The sequence below is a fragment of the Balaenoptera borealis genome (genome assembly GCF_965194805.1).
Source record: "Balaenoptera borealis genome assembly, chromosome: 19".
Taxonomy (NCBI): domain Eukaryota; kingdom Metazoa; phylum Chordata; class Mammalia; order Artiodactyla; family Balaenopteridae; genus Balaenoptera; species Balaenoptera borealis.
The window spans coordinates 10385490-10400852 of NC_138878.1; the positions used below are offsets into that span (position 1 = coordinate 10385490).

A 15363-nucleotide genomic window follows, 5' to 3' on the forward strand; every position below is an offset into this window, starting at 1 on the left:
ACCCAAAGTGCTATCGAGACATTTAATTTCCCTCCTCGTACACATTTCTGTTTACTCTTCTGAAAGTTGCTACTGATGTATGAATGGGCACATCCCCCCATGCAAAGTGCCAGGTCTGTTGATCAGTGAAAGTCCAGCTTGATTAGTAATAAAATGCATTTACTATAAATGCAGTCACACTCTTTCAACATTACAATAAGTAAAAGAAAATTACTGATGAATGTAGCGTGCAAAATGAAATGTTAATTGCCCATAAGTGTTACTGTGGGTAAATTGGTATTGAACAAGGGCACCATTTTCAGCACTAATGTATATAATGTGACTCATTTAAAACACATTTCACTACCTCAGAAATACAATTTAGCAAATTTAGGGCATTGAGTAATTGGCTTTCATTAAAGTTTTCTTAATTGGATACTTTTGAAATAGGTTTATTAGTGATCACAAAATGAATCTATAAAGCAACCTGTAAAAATGGAGAATTTACCATGTAATGGACACTGTATTCATGGTTATTACTATCAGGAGAAGGGCATGTGATAGATAAGCTACATTTTGCTTAATGTTTGCTTTGAGGTATTTTATCGCTCTAAATAGGTAGTAAGTGTCCATTTAAAAAGAAAAACAATAGTCAGCAAGCTGCATAAAAAATAACTGGAGGACTGTCTATGTTTCTATCAGTTTTAATCAAGTAAGTGAAAGCAATCACCCTCAATCATCCTACACGCCAAAGTCACTGGCAAATGAAGCCATGTTGACGCCTGTGTAAGCACAAAAGGGCTGCTGCCATCCAGCCAGTGCACTGAAGCAACTGGAAACATCCAGTCCAATCAAAGAGTATGTGCTTGCTTGCTCTCCTCCGCTCCCACCCCACTCCACTTGGATTTCAAGTGAAACAATTTTCAAACCAAACAGAACTATATTAGAAAATATAATCCACCCAACGAATTACAATATCGAAAATCCCCATTTTCTTCTAATTCAAACACACCATCTAATCTATAATGCTCAAACCATAATCCTTTTCTTTTAAACTAATCCAAATGCTCATAACAGTACGCATATATTGTATAGTTGTGAGCACATATTGTATGCATCTTACATAAACTCAACAAAAGAAAGTTATAGATCAGAAAACTGTGGAGAAACTAGCTTTCAATTTTACATAATGGCATGAATAATACTGAACAGAGAGAAGTAAATGATGGACTGTGGCAGCACTCTTTATAAAATATAAAAAAGTGGGCTGGAGGCTCATTAAGAGCAAATAAGAGATAGAAGGACTAGACAATGTAAGAATTGCAACTTGTAGAGAACAAAGTTTTCAGCGCACAGATTTGTCCTTTATTTGTTTGCTTGTTTGTAAGACAGTAAAAGATTGATTTTAGTAATGCAATATTAACCAAGATGCTGATTAAAGATGCTTTATTGATAGTCCAGTGGCATGAGGGGTGGGTTAATCTGTTTTGCTAATATTAGAGGCTGCATTTAAACATCACTAGTGGTCTTCAGGTTCTGGAGATAAATTATTTACCTTTGCAACAGTCTTGACTTCTTATGGGGTAGTCACGAGAAATTGACCCTTCAATTATGTCAGTTATACGTATACAGAAAGCAACCAGTGCTCAGTCATTATTTACTTAATCTATATTTATTCAGTTAACTCTATTGGGTGGCTGTTAATCAGGCCCTGGGTTGGTGGTTGGACTGAATGTGAATGAAACACAGGGACACATCTCTTGATCTCATGGTGCTGTGAGTCAGGTGTTTTCAGTAGGAGAATCTGATGCAGCAATGGAGACCACGGAACCTTTGCTGAGAAAATGATGCTCAAAATGATGGAAATGAGTTAACTAATTGATTTGAGGAGAGAAGAATTTACTGCAAAGGAACTGCAAACTCAAAATCTGTGTGATGGGGGCAGGGGATAAATGGAAAATAAATGGAACTGAACTAAAAGAATCTTAGTGTGGGGTATCCGTGTCTGATCTGAGGCTGGGGCCAGATCATGATTATGTTCAGGTCAACCACCTAATTTATCATTAGAAATGTAACATTCTTGATAGTGAAATATACATTCATAATTAACCTGGGACACTAAGGGTAACCCATATAGAACATACAATCCCCATGACCTTCATCTTCAGAGCAAAGAAAGAGAACCTTCTAAAGACGTACACTGAACGTGAGATGACATACAGAGAGGTTTGCAGAGTAGGGGATGGCCAGGAGGTTTGGAGGTTGTGGTCCTCATATGATAAACTAATTAGGAGGCCACTGCAGTGGACTAGCCAAGTGATGACAGTAGCTTGAGCAGGGTTTCTGAAGAATGAGACAAGAGGATAGGGTTATGATACAGTTAAAGGACAAATGGACACATCTTGGTGATGAATCAAATAGGGAGTGTGAAGAAAAGGGGCTCCTGGTTTGATTTCAACTTTTGGCAGGTAGGTGGATGGTGCTGCTATTCTATAAAACTGGAAACACGGGAAGAGGCCAGCGGCAGGGAGATGCAGATTGATGCACAGTTGGGATGAAGTTTAGAGCATGAAAGATGAGGCTAACCTTCACGTTAACCCAGCAGTGACTCCACAGAAGGTACCAGAGAGACTATGTCAAAATCCTCCACCTGGTACTTTGCAAGGATGGATATTCTATACACTAGGAATTCACTGTCAAACACTTTAATTGTCCTGGCAATGACTTGGAAGCTAGACCCTTTTCTGTGTCTGAAGTAAAGGTTTCTACCAAATAATATGAATATCTTTCATCCTGGGGCAGAACGAAATCCAGTATCGGCAAAGAACTGCACTTCCCTTTGGGCTGTGGTCTTCATGTTTTGGGAGTGGGAAGGCAATTGTACCACGTTGGGTGGGAGGGCAGCAGTACAGAAGAGTAACTCATTGAAAGGGCAGGACTGGTGGACCCTAGGAACTGTAACAATCGATACCTGATTGAATTCAGTTTTTCTGCTTTGGGAATATTTTATATTATTTCCAAGATGTCCATAATTTTTTTTCTTAAATGTTACTTTCCTCTCTTCTCTGTATTTAGTGAATTAAGCGAAAAGCTTGGACTACATTCAGAAGCTGGTTGTAAAAAAAGAGAGAGAATCTACTTAGCTTACACTAGACTCTAGTTTGGTCACTAGAGTAATGGTCTCACGTGGGCAGCTGGCTGAGTAACATATAAGGACCAAGACAGGTTTGCAGAATATGACACCATTCCTTCAGGGACTCCAGAAGACCCTGGGGGGAGGAGGTATACACTTAAAAGATTCAACTTCCTACAGTCCTGAGAGAAGAGCTCAAACTATTTTTCCTTGGGTATTAAAGGAAAGGATGATACATGAAGGTCACAGGAACTAGGTGGAGGTCTAGCTTGGTTTCCCTGAGCTGTCTGGAAGCCAGTGGGAGGTTCTAAACCTCTTCCCATACCTACTCCTTCAGTGCAAAAGCAGTCACATGGCAAAAAAATAGTTGCATGTGTGTAACTATAATTTTTTTAGCAATTTAGTAGCGATTTTGTTTGTACAATATTATAACTCAGAAAATATTTCCCTTCAAATTAAGGATTATAAGAGTAGACTGACTCTATGTTTATATTATGATTTATAGCTTAAATTCTACAGCTAAGCTTCAGTTTCATGACAGAAGCCAACAGAAAAGTAGAAATTGCTCAAAGAAAATTTTAGAGGCATTTTATCACCGTATTGATTTCATACATCATGAAATTTCAAACATGATAAGGTCGAAGTGCACTAAATTCCGCTAAGAAAGTCGACAGGAAATATGAGAGATTTTCTTTCTCTTATACAAATTACAGGTAGAAAAAGAATGTGTGGACATGTGACACCATTCAGAAACTATCAGCAGTATTGGCACCACTATAGTTCTTAATAGTTTAAATTAATTTGGTCAGTGTTTGTTTTAGTTTCTGATTTTATTTTTTCTGGTATGATAAAATGTGGTGTTTTGTTATATTTGGTTTATTTTCCTTCATAGAACTGCAATACTTTTCCAGAAAATGTCATTCTACAATAATTTATTTGGTACCATAGACTTCTACTAAGAAAAGTTTGTCAGATATCTTAAGCAAATGAAAAAAATTATTGCAAAGAGTCTCTTAATCATCCTAGTCATTTGTAACCATCGTCTTTTAATATGTATTTTGGAAGAACAGGTCATTTGACCGCTCAATTAAAAAATTAATCTGTTGCTTAGGGAGGATGGGAGGAAGGCTCAGGAGGGAGGGGATATGGGATATATGTATACTTATAGCTGGTTCACTTTGTTGTATAACAGAAACTGACACAACATTGTAAAGCAATTATATTCCAATAAAGATATAAACAAAAAGAATAAAAACATGAAAAAAAATTAATTTGTTCCTGTTGAAAATATGGAGAAACACAAATTCATTCACAGAAATGTAATTTATCAGAAAGTTTCTCACACGAACAGCTTGGAAGCAGATATGTTAGTTCAATGGGCACGAAGCCATGTCTAGTATCAGCACATTGAAAAGGAACAATATTTTATTACGAGCAAACACAAATTAGTCTGGCATGACACAGGTAATTATAATAAGAACTGGTCTTGCTAGTTTGAGGCTTGATAAAATAGATATTACTAATTTAACGACTTTTCGAAAAATAATGGTTAGAGCTCCTAATTTTCAGAGAGGCATATGAAGACAACGAGCAAGTCAAATTGTGAGAATTTCCAATCTTTTCTCAGGAGGAGGAGCAGGAAGTTAGAGCCAAGGGAGGAGCCCAGAGTCTACTCGGGCTAGATTCACTATTTGCATTGCATCCATACATGGAAAGTGAGACAAATTTATGCAGAGAAATGGACCAGACATTCTATACCTAACACAGGAAATATGGGGACAGACAGTGCTCTGGTCTCCCAAGCATTTACACAGAGAGGCATACAGGACACCTGAATACAGGTTTCTCTCTAGAAAAGTTCAAACAAAAAGGATCTGGAGTAAAGGATATTTGGCTAGTTGGATGAAGAAAAATACAGTAAATGGGGGTGTGGTAGGCAAAACAGAAACAGACTCACAGATATAGAAAACAAACTAGTGGTTCCCAGTGGTGAGAGGGAAGCGGGGGTAGGCTTCATTGGGTTCTAGAGGCAGCCTTTTCCACACTGGGGAATAGAACTGTGACCATACATTGGGTAACATAAAAGTCCTCTAGTTTTGAATGGGGCTCAGAGCAAGAAAGGGTTTTACAGTGGGTCTAGACAGTAGACAAGTGGTCTTGCCTGTTGGACCATATAACTCTGTAGACCCTATGCTCTTAGTGGTATCATTGGTGGAAGAAGATGCCATGCAGACTTCACTGGCAGTCACCAATGGGAATAATACACTGCAGAAATTCAAGATTTGGAAGCAATGCCATGTCATCTGCAGCAGAGAAATACCCAACTCTCTAAAAAATCCCCTGGCACGCTACTGAGCCCTGCTAGAGATGAAGTGCCTCACGCTGGGACATTAAATGTGGTCAAAATTGTCCATAATGATCTGGGTTCTGTCAGAATCACCAAGTCACAACGTTAGCAGGACGGCCAGCATAACTACAAAATGGTGCATCTGGGATCAAGCATTAGCAGGAACAAGCCATCTGCACAAGGCACTAGCCCAGACCCCCATGTTCTCCACTACTCTTCCCTGGCACGTTTCCCTTGGCTCACACTTAGGGTTGCATGAATGGTCCCTTATTACCAACTGCTGAAGAAGGTAAAACGGTGAACTTGGTGCATGGATGGGATGATTTAGAATGTGGGTGAAGCTGAAGTTGAAAGGTAGCACCACTACAGAGTCCCAATCAGGATAGCATAGAAAGACAGTGGTGAGGAGAGACCTACCCAATGAATAGAACTTTTGGATGGTGGCCCCGGTCACTCACTTGGTATGAAAGAAATGGCCCAAGGTTATAATATATATGGACTTACAAGCAGTAATTTGGTCAATTTGTCAGGACCTAGGAGATTTGGAAGATCAGCGACAAGGAGGTCTGAGGTAGAAGCATGTGGATGGACCTATGGGTAGGTGGGCATGAAATGTCGAGATCTTTGCCCACCAGAAAGCTTATGCTGCTGTCTAACAACCAAGTAGACAGGAGGACTTAGCCAGTTGGTATCAACCACTCAATCACTGACCACTGAAGTGCTAGTATAATGGGTGTATGAGCAGAGTAGCCACGGAGGTAGGAATGGAAGCAATGCATCCTAAGTAGATTAGCTCCCACCCATCAGGACTGTTGTCACTACTACCACTCCTGAATGTTCAAATGGTCAGCAGCAGAGACCCATGCTCATTCCCCACAAAGATTCCCCTCTACAAGGACACCAGTTTTGCGGCCAGCTGACTACATCAGATCTTTTCTACCCTGAAATGGACAGAGATTACTTTTGATTAGCATCATTACTTATTTCAGGTATGGGTTGCCTTTACTGCCTGAAAGGCATCAGCCAACACCACCTTTTGAGTGTCTACGCGGACCTTCTGATGGTGTGATATGGAAGGACCAGCATATCCCACAGTATATGCTCACTCTCACACATCCTTTGCTATAACGTGGATCTTTAGCTAGTGCAGTGTTACGTGGGAGGCTATGTCAGGGGGAACTGTCCTGATCAGTAATAAAAGACAGAGCTGCTGTTACGCTATGGGGGCAGGAAGAATATGTTTGGCATGTAGATACCCCTTTGACCAATTTTAATGGAAAATGCAAAAGTACAGCAGCTACAGCCTGAAAAGGTCATACTAGACAAGGGTTCAAACTCTTTGCAGAGTTGTCAGCTCGCGATATGGGAGTCTGGTATGGGTTGTAGAGGAGGGAGAGAGTGAGTCCCAGTTGCAGCCAAGAGACCCCCTGCAGGGGCAGGGTCTGTGGTCTGTTCTACCCTCTTTCCTGGTATAAGTTTCCCCAGGGCAATGAGGCCCACCAGAGTCCTGAAGGAGCGGCTCCCAGAACTCACAGGAAGCAGGTGGGTCTGAGCTGCACAGGGTAGACCCTGGGGGATGGTACACTGTGCCACCCAGATCCCCCAGATGCTGAGGAGGTCTATCCTCCCTCTTCAGGAACTACCTAAGCTGAAGAGAGCTGTTTGTCCAAGTTCATGCCCTGGTCACCAAGCAGTCAATACCCAATGCCTGGATGATACAGGAGTAAAAATGCCCGGCCCTCTCACCCCAATTCAGCACATCTTTAATGGACCACATCAACAGGGTTGGCTGAGTCTCTGTTGTAATTGTACCAACTTCTCCATCTGCCCCATTTTCCCCAACAGATGTTGACCTCTACAATATTCCCTAATAAATTTCCTTCACAATAATCTCTGTCTTAAGACTTTGCTTCCCAGGGAACCCAGCCTGTTACAGCATGTAATTAAGAAACATGGAGATAGCTAAAAAGAGACAGCTAAAGGAGCTGAAAGTGATATGTCAGGGGATATGGCAATGGAGAGCTATTTTTCCTTGTAAGATTTCTTGTATTGAATACTATTTAAATTTTAAAATACATGCATGTATTTTTTTAAATTAAATATAACATTATAAATAGGGAAAAGAATAAAAAAATGATTTCACCTGAGAAGCCATTATAATTGTGGATCAGGTTGTTTTCCATCCCATTCTATTTGCATTTGCAAATCTTCAAAGCCAGGCTCCAGGGAAGCTATTGATACACCAAAAGTCCAAGTCTCTTACCACATTATATGCAAAATGTTCATATTCCCTTGCTCCTCATGTTGTATTCCTTCTTGTCCACATGCATGTGCTCACGCACACACAATCCTAACACACAGTCGGCTGCTAAACTTTTTCTTCCCTGTTATCACTCTCCATCATCCCAACTTTGGAAAAGCAGAAGACAAGCAGGACTTACTGAATGCATCTGTAAAATTGCATTATTTAGTTAGATCCGTCACTTAGTTGATACATGGATTGAAAAGTCAAACAATCAACTACACATTTTAATATGAGATGTGTCATCTTCTATCACGAGGAAAACATTTGATGACTCAGTCAGATCAAACTCATATTGAGTATTTCACAAAGACTATATGTGTTTCGATTAAAATGATCTTTCCTAGAGTCAAGAACCATAAGCCTAATAAATATGTTTTTTTAAAGAAAAACCTGTCAACAGCACGACCTACCAAATAAAGGTTTATGTTCATTTAAAAAAGGATACGGAAAAGATCTAGAACTATAGGTCATTCTGGACCAAAAGGATACCAAGATCCTTTCTACATCACTAAATAATTGTCAGAACCCCAGGTCTTAAAGGCACTAATGATCAGCAAAATGTGGAGTGAAAATGAAATTCCTGTCACAGCTTCGTCACTTATTACATACGACTACATGTCCCCTTGGGAATATAACCTCATAGATATGCGTCTCAGACATTTCATCTGTAAAACTGAGCTGTTCACACTAATGTATCAGCGATTGCCAGTTGCACGATGGACTGTCGCAAGGCTCTGTTATAGATGAAGGACAATACCATCTGATGAAAGGTAATTTGGAACGCTTGACTTCTGTCTGGTTGGTTGTCTAGATAAAGCTTCTTCTCTGGTTGTTGTCTTTAACTTACCATCTGAAGAATTTATTAAATTTGTTTTAAAGAGCAAGACTTGGGAAAGGATTTTTAAAAATGGAACTATTTCCTAGAGTGGACATGGTTTCTGCAAAATTAAGATGTCATTTCCCATGCGTGACCCTCATTTCCTATGCCACCCTAACTCCACTTTATTTGCATATTGCACATTTGGATTTAATGAGATTTGGGAAATGTTAATTACATATTGTTTTCATTTTTTTTCACTTGAAATCACCAATAAAGAATTTTTAAACTTTTATATTACAGCAGTGTGTGCTATATGCTTACGTATAATCCCGTGCATCTATACAGGGCTCACTGTATAGATGAGCCAAGTTCTTGGCAGAAGTAAAAGGATATCACCCAATTTAAATATAAAATAACCTTTCAGCAAACAACTGCTAACAGTCAAATCATTGTTCTCTGGCAAAACTTAAAATCTAGTTTAACTTCCTTTACTTGTTACAATCAGTAAACATCTTTCTATTTTTTCTTTCATTTCTGAGCCCAGTTAAAAGGAAAAATTATAAATGCAGCTTTTGTTAACAATTCATAATAATCATGGGGTGTACCAAAAGGTTCAAAAAAAACCACAAACACCAGTAAAGAAGGCATACATCTACGCATCTTTTTACTGTTTTGAGAAAAAAAAAAATCCAGTATAATTCCCTCATTTTAAACTTTTATACAACATCTCAAAATATATTCTGCATTTTACTTCAAAAGTGCATTTTATTAAGAAAAAAGAAGGAACAGATTACAAATCAGGGAATGAAAGTCATGGCATATGATGTGCAGTGCGTTTTGATGTCATAATGTTGAAGTTCCTAGCCGGCAGACCACAGAGTACTGTGAGGCTTTACCATCTATAAACCTGTTTACATTCCAGCTCCCAACCAGGTTAATGCTGCTACTAAATAACAAGAACACGTGTGAAAGATTCAGAGCTGTTACAGTGTTTGTATTCAGCTTTGCATTAAATGAAAACTACCATTTTCACGTTCAATCCTTGATAGCTACCACAAGCCTTTCAACAAAAACAAAAATGCCATTTATCCATATAGGTCCTTCATAAACTACTGTTAATTCATATCCTTGAGATTTAGTCGGGCATTTACAGAGACATCAAAATGGATATAGTGCTGTGAGAAAAGACAGGCAGGTTTGGTAAGGTGAGTCAAGAGGGAAAATAAAGAAAAATATGTTAAATTTACATATTTCCAAATTGTTCTGGTGTGAACATACTAAGGAATCCAATTTTTCTTTGGCAGACACCTGGAAAGTGTGAGTGTAAATTCCAAAGTGCCTCTGCTATATAATTGGCTTGTGGAATTCAAAGATAGCTACATGCAAGCATCTTGTTTACATGGCCTCAAAGGTAATTATTGCAAGTTTCATAAAGTTATTGATAATTATTTGAACTTCTGGTATGTATATATCTCCTAATCAAAATGAACTAGTTAGTAAGTTATATTGATTTTTGGTTCTTTTTGAGAAATATACCCCATCATCGTAAATGAGAAGTAACTAGAACGACAGACTTAGAATATGACATGTAATATGCCATGACCCCTTAGGAGGAGCATTCTTGAATAACTCTACTGGATTTGCACAAAAGGAGGCATGGCTGCAGCTTATATTTCAAAAAGTACGTCCTGGAGGTCAGTGCACAGCAAAATATATGCCTGAAGGGGGGGATACAGTTTAGAATGAAGAATGGAGCTCTACACTTCAAATTGTCTCTTTTTTCTAATACGTAAGAAGATGCTCCATGGAATATAGTAAAGGGAGATCAAAGAAAAGTGGGTGATAAACTTTAGGAAAACAGAAATAGAAACCTATAAAGAAAACTGACATAAGGTTTGGGGGAAAATATTCTCGGAAGTATATTTCATTTGAGATATTACAGTTGTAAATAAAAATAATTCTTTGAAGTGTTAAGAACTGTGTTTTTTATATCAACGAGTTTACTTGCCAACATTTCACACTCTTTGGGAAACTGGCATTACCCAGGGTCTTAACTACTGCCGATACCGAGCCATGAGAGCAAGTTAAACAGAAAAGTGTTAAAGGCAAGACATCGCATACTGATGACCAATGCACTTTGTAGGTCTTGTAACATATGAATTGCATGTTCAGAGCTGGAGCCTGACACTCAAAACCTAAAGTTCTCAAAATCATCGAGAAGAGTCAAATAGAAAAAGAGCAATACAAACAAATCAGTGACAACAAAACATATTTCGACACTACTGATAAATTGTATTGAATGCAATACAGAGAAAGGCAAAGGGGTTTATATACTTTTGGCCACTGAAGATGCAAACACCAGCCAAACAGGATCTTAGAAGCATTTCCAGGTCTATGAATAACACCATGGGGACACTTAAAGCAAACACAGCATATGTTCTCAGATAAAGCAAGGTCATTATAGTCCAATTTTGACTTTTACCTCTCACACAACTTAGGTATCACTTATGGCTGAGAGGCCAGGGCTACACTTTTCACATTGAAAAACTGTAGCTCTCAAGTGGGTTAAACTTCTGTTTTAGATCATATCAGAACAGTTGGAAATTAACATCAGTATCTAAAACTCCTTGTTATATGGAATGACCGCTACGGGAAGTATGTCACTGGATGAGGCCTCCTGGAGCTGTCTCGAGTCTGGACGTGGCAACATGGCAGTGCCGCAAATCCTTTGCCTGTACATTCAGTGTAAGAACTTTTTTTTTGTCCCTTGAGAGCCCCTGGCTATTAAATCAGACTGCTGTAATTATAAGGTAAATCACTGCTGCCAATCAGAAGAAGTACTCTTTCTGATTTTCACTGACTGCATTTTGCATATTAAGCTCACTTTTCAAAACAGCCTCGGCACTGGCTACATTCTCTGACCTTTTTGCCTCATTTCTTCTGTATAACCTTTTCTGCTGATAAATGCAGACAGCTATGGCAGCGATGCACAGCAAGATAAAGATCACAACAGCTATCAAACCTAGTGAGAGAAGAGAAAAGAAACACAAAATCAGAATTGTTGTCCAGGTAGAAACTGTAGACTTCACTGTTTAAGAAGTCATGATAAAATGATTTTCTACTGAAATCAAGCATCTAATATATATAAATTGGAAATAGCAATTTCAAATCAATATCAAAACCTTAGGCATTTCTGGATCAAGTGGTATCAAACTATGTTCAGTTCACTTCTGAGTTCTATCAGTCTTGTAGGTTCACCTTCATTTACTCTGAATGCATATTATACTGGATTTATTCAGTGCATTTATATATACAATATGTTAATAACACAAGGTATTACCTACATGTCTCTAAGACCATGGGGTCACTTCACATTAATACCCAGACAAGTTTGAATTATTTTTAAATTATAGAGTAATAGTAACATCATAAAATAATCAAATGTGTTTTTAATACTTAAATATGTAAACATTTTTTATTATTTATTTTATTTTATTATCATTATTATTTTTGGCTGCACCATGCGGCATGTGGGGTCTTAGTTCCCCGACCAGGGATAACCCACGCCCCTGCAGGGGAAGTACGGAGTCTTAACCACTGGACCTCCAGGGAAGTCTCTGTAAACATTTTTTAATTAAAGTATAGTTGATTTACAATGTTGTGTTAGTTTAAGGTGTACAGCACAATGAGTCAGTTATACATATATACATATACACATATATCTATTTTTTCAGATTATTTTCCCTTATAGGTTATTACAAAATATTGAGTATAGGTCCCTGGGTAAACAGTATGTCCTTGTTGTTTCTCTATTTTATATATAGTAGTGTGTATAGGTTGATCCCAATCTCCTAATTTATCCCCTTAAATGTAAACACTTGAATGAAGTTGATTATCAATAATTTGTTATATTGTTAAATAGCAGGAACAAGTTATGTATATGAATAATCTTGACTAATGAAATATATCGATACTAATACATAGAGTAATTATATCTATATGAGGAATACTGATTTTTTGAAACACCTGATTGTAAATAAAAAATTTAAATACCACAACTGTTAGCTATGTCAAATGGTTACCAATCCTGGCATTACGTTAAGTCAGTCTTCTTCAAAGTGTGATCTATGAATCCCTGGTGGTTCCTGGGACACTTTGAGGGGTCCACAGGGTCAAAACTATTCATAATAACTCTAAGATGCCTTTTTCACTGTGTTGTAATATCCACCGATAGGACAAAACAAGGTTAGGTGAACTTCTTGGTACCTTAGCATGAATTAAGGCAAGGCCATCAAACTTGAAAAGTGGTCACTGAATTCATAAAGCAGAAAGCAGGCATTGCACTACCAGATTCATTTAAGAATATCCTTGATGAAGCACTAAAAATTACGCATTTTACCAAATCGTGACCTTTGGCAGTAAGTCTTTCTAACATTTTGTGTGATGACATGGGAAGTATTTGTAAAGTACTTCTACTGCAGTGTGAAGTATGATGGTTGTCTCCAGTTAGAATGCTAGCGTGAACATCTGAGTTGAGTTGTGAACTGAACTAGCTGCTTTTTCCTTTAAAGAACACTGTTTTTACTTGAAAGGATGACTGACAGATAAACTATGGTTATTTTAACTGGGCTATCTGGCAGACATTTTCTTTAAAATGAAGTAAATCTGTCACTTCAAGAAAAACAGGGCTTCCCTGGGGCGCAGTGGTTAAGAATCTGCCTGCCAATGCAGGGGACACGGGCTCGAGCCCTGGTCCGGGAAGATCCCACCTGCTGCAGAACAACTAAGCCCATGTGCCACAACTACTGAGCCTGCACTCCAGAGCCCGCGAGCCACAGCTACTGAGCCTGTGTGCCACAGCTGTTGAGGCCCATGTGCCTGGAGCCCATGCTCTGTGGGGGGGGGGGGGGCACCGCAATGAGGGGGTCCCCGCACTGCAGTGGGGACTGGCCCCCGCTCGCAAGCCCACGCACAGCAATGAAGACCCAATGCAGCCAAAAATAAATAAATAAAATTTTAAAAATTTATTTAAAAGAAAAGAAAAGAAAAACAACTGACAATGTAGGATGCCAATGATAAAAGCCAAGTTTTCAAATGAAAAATACAATTTGGAAAACTGTTGTCTGTCACCATGAGTTTGAGAGTCCCCTTGTACTTAGATTCTTCTGATGAAATCAGTGGAGGTACTAATATACTGTTTTCAGGCGAAAATAGGTACAATGAAAACAGTGATGTGGATGGAGTCTCATATCATAAAACAAGGACTCTTCATCCTAGTTTAAATTAGGTATAAACAACTCTAACAAATCCAACTGAAGCCAAAACTTTGAAGGTCCTCATCAGTCACAATGGATTCCACAGCACATGATCTGACGGGCAGATTCACTACAGCCAATCATAATACTGCCAGGGGCTAAGCCGATTTTTGGCGAGGTCAGCCTTATCTGAGAGGGACAGCAATTCCTTGCTGATAGATCCAACATAAACCTGGTAACTAAATTCTGTACTGTACTTGAAATCTGAAGAATTTACTAATGCATACGATTTTTCATAATTGGTCATATTAATAAAGAATAATTTAAATCAGAATATCCATTTGATGTTATATATTTTGCCTCTCATCTTAGAAAAGTAATCAGTTGAGTTGCTATAACTACTTCTATTGTCTGGTTATAGGCCTCTAGTTTAAAGAAAGAGATTCTGAACAATTTCAGCGTGGAAAGCTGATGAAGTAGATACAGAGGGCAGGCTACTGCAGGCCCAGGCAGGACATCCAGACAGTCAAAATCACAGGTGGACTCTGGAAATGGTTTGCTTCATGCATGTGATTTCCCTTTTAACTGGAGACAGTGTTATGTCAGGGTTTGTCATGTCCACGAAAAATCTTGATCTAACCTGTTATACAAAAAAAAAAAAAAAAAAAAGGAAGAAAGGAAAAAGGATACTCTAAATGACATATGGCCATCTACAGCACTCTGTGACACTGCCATCTGAAGCTCTGGGTGAATGTGTTTTTTTGAGGAAATTATGTAGCTTTCTGTCTAAATCTGAGCATTCATATCTGTGTATTCTGGTCAGAAACCCTCTACAGTGTCTGAGTCACCAGTTTTAACTATCTTATTAAATCAATTTTCCCATCTCACACTATTTATTTATTTACTGTTTGCAACTGAAGAAAAAGATTACCTAAAATGTAAAACATGGGGGAATTAGCCAATTGGAAACTACTTAAATGGATTAATTATTGTTACACAGTGGGTGCAATTTATGAGTAACGAGAAAACAAATGAAGAACTCTACCACAACGCTAGCAGATGGAGCAACACGCTAGAGAATGGAATTCTGTGATTTAGCCGAGAAACTGCGCGTGACCCCAGGAGAGGCCTCCCGGGCTTAGATGGCCACGATCAGCTGCTCTGATCCTGAAGCTCAGTCTGCAATGATCAAAAGCAGACACTCCTGGATCTGTAGACCCTGGCGAGACCCCGAGCAGCAAATCTTCCATAATTCTTGCTCTGCTCTGTGCATTTGAGTCAAGTGAGAATTTCACAGGTCACCTATTAGTTGTTTCCATTGTGTGTTCCATTCCAACACACAATGACTTACAAACAATATTCTAAAGATTAAATACTTGCTGTAACATTAGCTTGACTATACAATAACTATTTATATCTAAATCTGTATATTTATCTCCCTGTATCCTTACTATATATCTATACTAATTAAATGCACAGAAAAAGTACCATTATGAGACTGAGACAATTTGTTTGACTAGAATC

The 15363-nt window shown here is 38.5% G+C and overlaps 1 protein-coding gene across 1 annotated transcript in view; it reads right to left on the reverse strand.

Annotated features, from left to right (window-relative positions):
* Positions 1–9224: 9224 nt before the first annotated feature.
* Positions 9225–15363, reverse strand: part of CNTNAP4 (contactin associated protein family member 4) — a 266473-nt gene continuing 260334 nt past the window's right edge. The window contains exon 23 of the mRNA XM_082366313.1: positions 9225–11606. Within this exon, the coding sequence (XP_082222439.1) occupies positions 11413–11606 (194 nt within the window). The 3' untranslated portion in view covers positions 9225–11412. The remainder of the gene's footprint in view (positions 11607–15363) is intronic.